The sequence below is a fragment of the Mangifera indica genome, chromosome 8, assembly GCF_011075055.1.
Source record: "Mangifera indica cultivar Alphonso chromosome 8, CATAS_Mindica_2.1, whole genome shotgun sequence".
Lineage (NCBI taxonomy): Eukaryota > Viridiplantae > Streptophyta > Magnoliopsida > Sapindales > Anacardiaceae > Mangifera > Mangifera indica.
In genome coordinates, this window is record NC_058144.1 from 6,663,556 (window position 1) to 6,675,893 (window position 12,338).

General features: G+C 34.2%; 2 protein-coding genes and 1 pseudogene across 2 annotated transcripts; 1 reads left to right on the plus strand and 2 right to left on the minus strand.

The window, feature by feature from the left end:
• Positions 1–1,870: 1,870 nt before the first annotated feature.
• LOC123223406 (clathrin coat assembly protein AP180) lies at positions 1,871–3,639 on the minus strand. Its single transcript, XM_044646571.1, has one exon. It carries the CDS (start codon positions 3,637–3,639, stop codon positions 1,951–1,953), a length of 1,689 nt encoding a protein of 562 aa, XP_044502506.1. The 3' UTR covers positions 1,871–1,950.
• Positions 3,640–4,827: 1,188 nt separating this feature from the next.
• Positions 4,828–7,265, minus strand: LOC123223462 (annotated as a pseudogene).
• A 2,909-nt stretch (positions 7,266–10,174) lies between these two features.
• LOC123222412 (small ubiquitin-related modifier 1-like) lies at positions 10,175–12,327 on the plus strand. The gene is made up of 3 exons (XM_044645173.1): positions 10,175–10,350; positions 11,703–11,852; positions 12,003–12,327. Exons 1-3 carry the CDS (start codon positions 10,264–10,266, stop codon positions 12,075–12,077), a joined length of 312 nt encoding a protein of 103 aa, XP_044501108.1. The 5' UTR covers positions 10,175–10,263; the 3' UTR covers positions 12,078–12,327.
• Positions 12,328–12,338: the final 11 nt, after the last annotated feature.

The window sequence follows — 12,338 nt, forward strand, 5'->3', positions numbered from 1 at the left end:
GTCGCATTCTCTCTTTGTCACCGGTCGTCTGTTATTTTTAGTTATAACCATTTATAATTGAATATTTAAGTTTTTAATATCTAACGGGTAGGGTATTGATTTGAGAATGCAACAAACTTTAGGTGAGGATAGGTCCTTTGACCTATTTTTCATGTAATTCCCGTTTAGTGGTAGAGTCTAGAGACTGGACCAATAATAATGTTACCATATCAATTTCTTGTTTATTACGGTTGGTTGGTCCAAGACCCTATTGATTCCTGACTCAACGTCAACACTTCCTGGTGGGCCTATCTATCCTTGCTGGTTTTTAATCTTTGTGTAACTCTAAGTGGGCTTATACCTCAAATTCTAGTGTAAGGCCTAGGCATATCTAGTAATATAAAGCACTTGGATTGAATTTTCACTTGAGAAAATACAGCTCTGTTTCGTAAAACACTTTTGCCGCATTTTCTTATTTTAATCAAAGGAAAACCTTGGGCACAATTATAATTTTGCCCTGCTGGATTTACAAATCATATCTCAGTAGTTTTCCCTTTAACATTTCCGAGTGCCAAAGTGATTTTCAGTGGTCTTGAAACTATTAAGTATAATCAGGAATGCATGCTTTTAGCGTTTTCATTGTTTCATCTTCTTACTTGGTGCAACATTAAAGGACTTTTTCTCCTTTGTATTTCTATAAATAAATGCATTTTTCAATATAACAGATGAAAAGAATAATATTGTTCTATTTCATATATATTATATACGAAATTAGAGGAAATTAATTAAAATTACCTTTAAATTTGGTTGCTAGGATTTTTTATGCTCTCTTCTTTGCAGTGTCTTTGATAGGATAATCAATCATGATGATCAGTCTTCTTGAAATTCAATCTTTATAATGTTTACTTTTCTATTTATATAGGCCGAAAGACTTGTTCCCACCGAGGTGTAATGAAAACTAAAGTGACTCTATCCAATTTTTTAAAACTTAAACATTTACTTATTAGTCAAATTCTATTAAAAAACTTAGTTATAATAAGAGGTAAAACCATCATTTACTAAAAAAATTTAAAAATGAAAATTTTATTATATTTTCATCCCCAAGTTTCAAAACTCACAATTCCTCTCATCCAAAGTTTGAAAAACGATGATTTACCTTATAGGGTTTTTTCCTTTCTTTCTAGAGATGATTCGCCAACCTCCGACTGTCAACTGTCCTCCCTCCCACCTTATCTTTTCCTCTCGGTCTCTCTCTTGCTTTGTCGGCCATCATTAGCTAAGACGAGATGAAGAAATCGTCTTTGTCTCTCAAACGAAGACGACAAGTCTTCGTTTGAGTCTCAGTTGAAAATGGTTGGCATGGCAAGGGAAAGAGTCGAGAGAGAGAGATAAGGTAGGAGGGAGGATGCCTGACAATCGGAGGCCAACGAATCGTCGTCGAAGAGAAAGGCAAAAATCCTATGGGGTAAATTGTTATTTTTCAAACTTTAGATGAGAAAAAATTATGAGATTTTTAAACTTGGGAATGAAAATGTAATAAAACTTTAATTATTTGAATTTTTAAGTAAATGATGATTTTACCTTTACTTTAACTGAGTTTTTTAACGAAATTTAACTAATAGATAGGTGTTTAAATGTTAAAAAATTGGAGGGGGTCACTGGGTTTTCACTCTTCCTGGGTTGGGAACAAGTCTTTTGGCCATTTATATATTATTTGCGATATTTACACTTGCAAAAATGTGACTATTTTTATGTTTCTGTAATAATTAAACTCTAAACAAATATAGCTCATTGATTTATTTAATTAAAATAAAATTTATTTTACCGCACGTAAAACTATAATTACTTATTGAGTGAACTTATTATTTTTTTTGCACGACCAGTCCAGAACTAAGCAACTGACTGATCTGTTAATAACTAAGTATAAACAAGCAAACAAATTTACACGATTCTATGTTTCTTTTTCCTAAATTAAGCCATGTGCTTTGCTATAATCTTGCTTTGATTCTGTAACCACAGTTGTTGTTCATGTAACACCAGTTGGTGATCTGGAGACCCGTTATTGTTGTGCATATGGTTCTCAGTCATGCACGTCTCAAACGGATCATCTTGGCTCTGCGATTCCATAGTAAACTGGTCAACATCATCCCTGCCAAATGTTGGTGTTGCCCGAAATGTTGGCGCCACTGAAAACGTATCTGTACTGATTTCAAATTCTTCTTGTTCACCATTGACAGGGGTTGATGCATCCATTGCATCTTGTAGAAATGGATTATATGGTTTCTGTTCAGGCAAAGAAGGCTGATGAACGAAATCCTCCCAAATTGGCACATTTGTTGAAGTTTCTGATTGTTGTTGCGCAGTTTCTGTAAGCATAAGCTCCCAGTCATTGCTTTCACGTCGATTATGGTCTCCTGCTGTGGATTCGTCTAAGAATAAAATATCCAAAGTCATATCTTTGCATTGATCAAGGAACAAAGAATTGTTTGATATAGTATCTGGGGTACAAATACTGTCAAATTCCTGTTGATCAGATCGTGATGATGAGCAATATTGCTCAAAAGAATCACTTGGGCTTGTTCCTAGCGAACCGAATTCGAATTGAAATTCTCTCTGTGTTTGCCCTGAGGATTTATCGTAAATATATTCATCACAAGGCTCCTTATTATTTGGCACTGGTGGCGGAGCTGGAAGAAGCATTACTGGCGATCGGCTGCCATTGTTAGGAAAAGAAGCTTGGTCTTTCAAAAATTCTTTTAATGTTTCCATAAGCTCATCTGACACCTTTTGCACGCTTGGGTATTCAGAGGTTCTTCCTATTCCAAGACTCTTGCAAAATGCATAAAATGAACAGAGATCTTCATATTGTTTTGAAGCCCTCACACAAGCCTGGAAGGCACTGGCACATGATTCGTATTGTAGATGGAAGAAGCTATCTAAAAGAAACGACAGTGCATCAGATATATCCCTGTATAAGTGAAAACTTTCTTGTACAACTGCATACAGAGAAATCTGAACCAATTTGTTGCTTTTGGCTGCACCAGTTGGCCTTGTGCCAATGGCTCTATCAAGCAATCTTTGCCAACTTGATATTCTGTCGAGCAGCAGTGTTGGTTTCATGTCAGTAATAGGCTTGTGGTCTGTCCGAGCTCCTTGGTTCTCCTTTTCTCCATTTTTATATCTTCTTTGAAGTTTCCCCGAAAGAAGACAATCCAAACGCTCGTCAAGATAGAAGGCAAAAGTCCTAACAAAAGCAGAAAAATCCCAAGGGCTTGACTTGGAATCATCTCTAAAATTTGTCAGGTTGAGAATCTTGTGACCACGTTTCATTGCTTGAGCAATTTCTACAGGGAAAAAGGGGTTACCATTTTGAAAAATCCTGAGAATAAGCATGAGGGATTTAAGAGCAACAATCCAATTCCGGGTCTTGCCGATTCTCTTGGCAATGACTTGTGCACAAGCGACAGCAACAACTTTGTTTGAAGAAATCAATTGAAGCAACACGTTTATGTAGCGGTCATCAACAGGAACTTCATCGTGTCTGGTGGCCTTGAGGATTATAACTTCAATGTTTGATGGTTTGGATTTAGAAACCTTGGCTAGGCTAATGCTTGTTTGATCTTTAACTGCGCCAATTGCCTTCTTTAGCTTGCTTGGCATATTTTGTTCACTATAATAATCTCTTAATTTCTGCAAATTAAAGTGGGTTCTTGTGAAAATGATCAATAACGAATGAGGAGATGATTTTGAAGAAAAACAGATTTGATTTTTTCTAGGGGAAAAGTATTGAGGCAGAATTGGGGAGTCTCTTAAAACTTTTAGCTAAATCGGTTTTACAAGTTATGAAGACTCGTAATTTTCGTTGACCAGCTCAACAAAATCAGTTTCCATATACTCAAGATGAACGGTTGATCGTAGCCGTAGAATTATGTTGAACTGATTTGGTTACAATTTTATAACTAAAAATGGCCACAAATTTAAAACAACAAAAATTACGCATTTTAAAAACTAAAATCGTCTTTATGATAATATATGGTGGATCTGATGATGTCATCCTTTAGTTAAGTAAGCCGGCATGTCACCTGGTATAATAGTATCTGTCGTCTACATCCAATTAAAATTACCTATAATTCAACTAAAAGGTTAAAAACTGAATAAAATGATGAGCAAAATTGTGGAAGGGAAGGATATAATTTAATTTTTAAAATAATAAAGTAATTGTAGCAGTTTGGAATGCACATGGGAAGGGAAAGCGAGGGAACAACTGCACCTCTCAAAGATGATTGTGGCTTGGTAATGATTCATGTGATAAAGTTTAAAACTTTGAACCCCTTTTCCATTTCCAGTGCAACATCTTTTGTACGTTTTCAATACGTAATCCATTATGGACTAAAACATATCTTGACAACCAGTTTCATCTTCTCATCCTTAAACAATATGAAATACACAGACAAATTCATCATTTCTCTCATATTTTATCAATGCGAAATTTGTCTAAAAGTGTCACATAATAATATATATTATGCATGCTCTTTATCTCACAGTTGAAATTTAATCAGATTAATTCAAACTGAATGCTTATTCTAAATTAAGTATACAACAAAAGAGGAACTATTCAATGAGGATCCAAGGTTACTTTGTTAGAGTAAATCCCCCATACACATAATAACAGCATCAATAAAACTATGCGACATTTTCATGTAAAGCGTGGACTTTAGAAGCTGAAATATAATAAGCTCCGCATAATGGTTTAGGTGGTTTCTTGAATATGCTGTTATCAGAAATCTTGTGTCATAATGAAATATTACTGGCGTGAATGTTTAGATCAGCAATGCAGAGACCATCTCATAAGAGTAGGACATTACCCAATGCTTATAAGATTAGTTTAATTACAATATATAAGTATTCAACAAGTCCCAACTACTCAATAGAATAAATACATAAGATCAGATCAGCAAACCCCACAAATAAGTGAGAAATTAGTTCTAGTCGCTCTGAAGATAACAACACTTCAACCTTGAGAAATTATCTCTTCCCTCTTCAATATCCAGTGGGAAACTTGCAATCCCCATACTCTGCAATCACAAAACACAGTTTTACAAATAAGCAGAACATCACACTAGATAAATACAAGGGAAAAGTATTCTGTTAATTAAAACTTCAAGGTTCCTTCCTTCGCTTAAGGTTTTACCCTCAAAGCTCTACAACACCCTATGCAATTTCCCACCCAAACCCAATTGTCAAGAAGACAACAAAACTCTCGGTATAAATCCTCTCTGGGTAAAGACACGGGTCACGTGGTGTCCTTTTTCTAAGCTTTCCTACTCTTTACTTGCTGGCATGGAGTCCACCACCGGTTCAATTTTTATCAAATAAACATGTGAACACTAAAAATATAATATTGAAAATTAAAAAAAGAACTTAAAATTAAGGAAGAAAGCACGTACTAGGTGGCTGAGTTACAACGTAGGCAGCACCGCCAAAATAACAGGAACCACCCGCACGAGACGTCTTCTGATAGTAACTGTTGAACGCAAACGACGCATGGGCTTCCAACGTGTTCGGATCATAACAACTGGCGCCCGGCTGAATCGGGCGGCAATCAGCATTCCCCTCACCACACGCAAAATCTAAACCTGCCTGCAGCTTCTCCTTTCCCGCTTCACTATTTGCCACACACCAAGTGTTCCCCGTAGTGCTTTTCGACACACCGCCGCTGACGGGAGTCGACACTGGTTGGCCACGGGTAACCGGAGACTGATGATCGTGGTAATTCTTCAATCCCTCTACAGTGAATGGAATGTCATAAACCTTTTGCTCATTTGGATAAAAAAGCCCGTAATTTCTCTCTGACGTGGGACCGTTTTTCTTGTTCTCGTTAAAAAGAGCAAAGAGATAAACGGTCAGATCCGCGTTTGGTCTTAAAGGGGTCCCACCGCCAGTCAAGATTCTACGGACGAGATTACCGTTGTACGCGGCGGCGTTTTGAACACTTGCACCCAGTTCATTTTCATCTCCTTTTGAGGGCCAACCCGTTTCAGTTACAACCATTCTGATATCGTCGTATTTAAGAGCAGACATTGCAGCAAAAACGGCGTCGATTTGAGCATCAAAGAGGCTAAAGTAACGTATCCCATTACCTGCATCCACAACACCGGGGTTCTCCCTAAACAAAGCGTAATCTAAAGAGATGACATCAGAGTTTGACTCATAGGCGAAAAATGGGTACGCATTGACCATGAGGTATGACCCAGTTTCGCGAAGGAAATCGAACATGGGTTTGAAAACGGGTTCTATTAATTCGGTTCGGAAAGATCCAGCTGATGAGGGATAAGAAGACTGTAAAGCACTTAAAGCTATTGGTGAAGAGACTTTAATGGAAGAGTGAAGATTGTACTTGACGAGAGCTTGGTGGATATTCCTCATTGCCGGTACGAGAAACTTGGTAGCGTTGTGGGGGTCAACAAAGACTTCATTTCCGACAGCAATGGCTTCGATTTGGGTATCTGGATAGTAAGCAGCAATGTTTTTCTGGACCCACAAGTTGGCGAAAGATAGGCGGTTGGCGGCTGCGAAAAGAAGCTCATTGGGCAAGTCGACAGTGACTTTGATTCCGGAACGGATAAAGCTCTGAGCACAGCTGGATCTGTGTCAAACACTTTGATCCGTTCAATGCCTTGAGACTTTACAAGCTGCACTACTTTGGTCGCTGATGGTAAGTCGTTAGCAATACGTCCATAGTTCACTCCAATCGAACCCGCATCTGACAAAATGCACAAAAATATAAATTCACAAAGCCATTGTTTAGTCTGAGAAATTAAAGAAATAGTTTAAGATTTACCTGCAAAAATGAAAATGAAGAAGAGAAAGAAGAGGCTGGCGACGATGTGATGCTCCATGCTCTGGTTCTGGAATGAGCAGAGCATAAAAGAGAGTGCCTAGGTGAGTTGAGTGAAGGAGAGAGTGCAGGGTTTAGAGGTTTAAAATGAAAGAGTGAAGAGATTGCGGAGGTCGAGATAATTGAAGGGACCCACGTGTCAGATAATGACAAGGACATGAGAGAGTGGCAGCAGTAAGCACAACCACAATCCCCACTGGGACTACAACCATGTGGGACTACTGTTCACGTGGCCCCACAAACTTGACCGTTTTCAATTGTATTCTATACCTCTTTTACCGAGGGAAGTGAGCATGAGTTTTGATACAGTGTTGACGTATGTTTGTGACGCGTGTCCTCCAATGTGTCGCAAGTCAAAAATTATTGGTGGATTATAGTGTAGGTTCATTGATGGTGGTGGTGGTTGTAGCAGGTGTGCAAATGTTAATTGATGGATTAAATAAATAGTGGAGTGGAGGTAGACGTTATAAGAACGTTGGCGTGGGACAGGACGGCGAAAAAACAGTATTGTGGCTGAATAATTGAGTTAAATTTTACCATCTATTAAGCCTATTACAAAATAAACCAAGCTCTAGAATGGGATGACAACAAGAAAGGATGCTGAGGTAACCTCCATCCCAATATATCTTTTATTATAAGGATAAAAATAATTGTTTGGACTCATTTTCGTAAATTTTTTTTTTTTCATTCCTTTCTTATTTTTGTAAAAAAACTTTATTTTTTAATATTTATAAGGATCTTTTTTATATTTTTTAAATATAATATAAATATATTAAATATCAAAATTAAATAAAATAAAAATCAATTTATTATTTTAAATATTATAAATATAATATATTAATCATTTTAATATATATAACAAAATTTTAAATATTATAAATATTATAAAATTATAAAAATATATTAATATTTTAAATAAATATATTAATATAAAAAGATAAAAATAAGAATGAGACAAAAATGAGAAAAAATATATATATCTTTATTCCTAATTTATTTTTAATCGAAAAGATTTTTTTTAATATTTTAATTTTACCTTTTTTTTGGTTAAAATAAAAAAGGCTCGGCCATCGAAATTATTATCTCTGTTCCAAAAACGTCAAAAGGTCAGACCCACAAACTTTAAAAAGGCACGCAAGCCCCGGTGCGGCCCGCGCTACTTCTGGGTAGAACCTTCCGACCGGCTTAACATGGTCTGAATATTTTTTTAAATTAAAAAATAAAAATGATATAATATCACAGGCCAATATACAGAAAAGTTAAGCCGGCTGACGAAAGGTCTGAAAAAACAGAGTTTAGAGACTTTATGTACTGTGCCCAAGACCGCGCTCTTCTGATGAGCCAACACCGCCTGCAACACAACATTGCTTTTTGGTTGGGCTTAGCACCATATACGACCCAACAGTACACAACCATTGACGTGTCTATGTCAGTCAACAATGTAATTTACTATTTAGAAAAAGGAAATCTAATCTTTATTACGATTATTTATTTTCCTCCAATTAGATTAACATTGTAAATCTAAATCCTGTTAGGATTATTATAATTTCTCGATGTTACAAATTCAATCAAAGGCTAACAATGATTTGTTTTCTGCCCATTAGACTAGCATTATAAATCCAAATCCTATTAGGATTATAATAATTTCACAATGTTATAGATTTAACCAAAAACTTTTAATTTCACCTATAATTCAAATCATTCGTAACTCAAATATTAAAAAAAGTCATAACTACGTAGAATGGTCAAAATACCAATCAAGTGAGATCAAAGCGAAGCAAACCATCAAAAAAATAAAAATTAAAGTAAAATTATTTATATCATCTCAACATTATTATAATAATTATTTAGATTCTCTAATTGGATAAAATTTGTCACAATAGTCATATTTTAATAAAAAATGAAATAACAAAAGAGATATGAAGTTAATGTCGTCTTCATTTGTCAATTTATTGTTGTTATTAGATAATTCACCGATTTTCTATTTGTTGACATGGTTTCTATGAATGATATTGTGATTCTAAGACCTGTTCTAAATCTTGATATGTTATTAAATGATTATAATTTTATTACAAATTTCTTAGATGATATATCGAATTTTGAATTTTAACGTGTATGTGATTCATTTTCTTGTGTAAAATGTATACTAAAGATTATAGGAGAGGTTTTTTCCTTCTCTTGAAAGTATTTCTATCAAATATATAAACTGTAAAACCTTATAATTGTTTAAAAAAAATATAATTCTTCTTATATCGATCCATTGGTCAGATGAAGACGAATCATTTTTATTTGGCTAAAGAGACTAAAAGACTCTTCATCTAATGAACTTCCTTTGGTGAAAACGCTGACAACTAAAGAAAAATATGTTGGGTGGTTGATTGACAGTGATAGTGGATTCGATCATCATCGAAGAATGAAGAAGAAATCTTAGGAGGAAAAGTAAAATTTTTAAACTTTTGGATAAGAGAAAATTGTTAGTTTTTTAAAATCTCATATGTGAAATTTTAAAAATGCATCAAAACTTGGATGAAAATAAGTCTTTTGACCATTTTTAAAATGGTTTACATTGCTATTTAGATATTCACATTTATTATTATATTATTAAATATTTAAGTGTAAATTTAATAAAATAACAATAATGATTAAAAAATTATTGTTTTTAATAATAGGGTAATAATAATAATAATTACAAAATTATCATCTTTAATATTGATTGATGGTATAGTTACATAATTAGATACATTAAATCTCATAAAATAATTTTTATCCATGAAAATATGGGATAGAGATGAAAACATGTCGTGTGATGTTAGAATATTGGAATGATATATCGAATAGATGAAAGCATTCGAAATTACCAATTTTCTGTTGATATTGTTTTTAATCCCTTTTTAACTTATATTAAAATTGACATATAAATATAAATGTGTTTAATGGGTGATAGTGTAATTTGTCACTTTCTTATTTGACGACGGAAAACTCAATCTGCATAGCAAAATTTTTAGAGAGAATATTAAGAGAGGTTAAAAACTTAAATTATTAATAGTTTTTGTAAAATAGGAAGGAAATATAAATATGAGAGTAATTTTAAAAATATGAGGGGCTCCATTTTAATTTATATATTTGTGCGATGAACTTGAATTGAAACTGTGGGCAAATTTGACTGTTGATCGAGAAATCATTTGTCAAGTAAAACTTCGCCGATGAGCCAATAATATGCTAACACGTGTACAGACCGACTGAGACCGAACGACGACTCGTCGTTATCTCTTAAAATAATATAGATATTAAAGAAAAACCTACAAATTATTAAAGTAACGCGTCATCGCCATTGAAGCTTTTAAAAAACAAACGAACCCGTAATTATTGAAAACACAGAAGAAAAAATGTCAGGCGTTACTAATACACCGCAAGAGGAAGACAAGAAACCCAACGATCAATCTGCTCACATCAACCTTAAAGTCAAGGGCCAGGTTTTCTACATTATTTTTTAGAAAACAGTTTTGGCTTAAATTTTAAAACAAATTGTTAACTTTTAGGGATTTAATTTCATTTGTGTCTTTTGCTTTTTTATTGTTAGTTATTGCTTCTGGATTTCTGATAATAACGGTTATTATATATGGATTTGTTGTATTTAGTTTAAAGTTCGGATTTTTATTGTTGTAAACTGTAAAGGTTTGGGTTTTATTGGTTAATTTGTATTGAAATTTGTATATCTGGGTTTGATTTTTCTGTTGGCTTCAAGTATTTTTTGTTTGGGGTATATTTCAATGATCGTGTAGTTTTATTTTGTATGGTGCGTTTGTTTTTGTTTTGAGAATTTGAGTATAAAGACTAGCTGAAATTGTTTTAGCTTTTTATGCCGAGTTTTGGTGGAAGGAGAAGGAAAAAGAACATGAGAAATGCAGTTGGGAATTTATTTATAGATTTCGTTATTTTAGTTTTTAATCTTCGGCTTTAATAAAAATTTATACACAGAAGTAAATGTCAAAAATATATATAACTCTATATATTGGTATATGATTGACAATATGATAATATTGTGATCTTAAGGTTCATAGCAATTTCACTTGCCTTTTTTTTTCCTTCCAAAAGATATTAGATAGTGGTGTGGGACAAATCACTGTTTTCCATTCTACCAACCAAATGATATTGAAATTGAAGTGAGGACAGGTCTTCTTCCTTTCATTTTTTGTTCCATTTGCCTTGTAGTTTTGTTCTACTTTCCTTGCAAAGAGTTAATACCTAAAATTTGGCTTAAAGATTTAGGTTTAACCACTAAGCGATAGAAATTTAAGAAATAGCAAAGTCAAAATCCATGAACAATTTTGTTTTGGGAGAAAACTTGTCTCCTAACTATTTTTGAGTTCAAACAATTTCTTTTGTTCTTTTATGTAAATAATTGCTGCATATAAACGCATGGTTGGAGGGTGCTATCTGATAAACTGGTCTAGATCCATTGTAAAGATTTTATTATTGTCTTGGTTACCTTAGATTGGCTTTTTGATCTACTATAAGTACCACATGTATGAGAGAGCTTGTAAGAATTTTAAAGTTCTAATTTCTTGTGGGAGTTAAGTTCCTTTGTATGAGAAACTCATGGGTGGTCTTTTAGTTTCAACAGTATTGGGACTTATTGCTGGTAATTCTGGAAACCCTATAATTGTAACTGTCTTTTTATTGTTTAATCTATTGCATATACAGATGCATTGCATTAAAGGATGCTTTTATGCTTTTTTGAGGATAATAGTGTTTATTGTCCATTAGCTTGACTTTCAATTAAAGTTGCTAATTCAAAGAGTTGTGCAATTGTATTTTATTGTAGGATGGGAATGAGGTTTTCTTCAGGATCAAAAGAAGCACCCAACTGAAGAAGCTTATGAATGCATATTGTGATAGACAATCTGTGGAGCTTAACTCAATTGCCTTCTTGTTTGATGGTCGGCGTCTCAGAGCAGAGCAAACCCCTGATGAGGTATCTTGCCCTGATGAGCAAACCCCTCATGCGCACACTCACATCACACACTCTTTTGTTTTGAAATAAACCCCTCCCCTCACCCCATGATTATTATTTTGTCCAACTTAATTAACTCTTTATTATTATTATTTTTTGTTTCTGCTTCAGCTGGAAATGGAAGATGGTGATGAAATTGATGCCATGCTGCACCAAACCGGTGGCACAAATACTTTAAAGATGTAATGTTATCTGTTAGAGCAGGCTATCTATATTTACTGCAGAACTATTTTGTGGATATTTAAGTTATTGGAGATGTGTAACAAAGTTCCTTGTGTTGGTCAGTCGTGTTGCTTTTTAAGTGTTTAGCTTTGTATTCGAGAGCTCCGACAGTCACTGTTCTTATATAGAATCCGTCGTAAGCTTATGTCGAATTATGTTTTATTGCCCTCTCTCCTCTTTTTCCCATAAAACTTTAATCAAATTTCTTTTGCCACGGGCTATGTG

Bases quoted from the DNA above. Each gene is read 5' to 3' on its own strand.
- LOC123223406 (XM_044646571.1), bottom strand. From the start codon at position 3,639: ATGCCAAGCAAGCTAAAGAAGGCAATTGGCGCAGTTAAAGATCAAACA.
- LOC123222412 (XM_044645173.1), top strand. From the start codon at position 10,264: ATGTCAGGCGTTACTAATACACCGCAAGAGGAAGACAAGAAACCCAAC. The intron at 10,351-11,702 runs GTTTTCTACATT...ATTTTATTGTAG, and splicing joins ACCTTAAAGTCAAGGGCCAG to GATGGGAATGAGGTTTTCTT. The intron at 11,853-12,002 runs GTATCTTGCCCT...TTTCTGCTTCAG, and splicing joins CAGAGCAAACCCCTGATGAG to CTGGAAATGGAAGATGGTGA.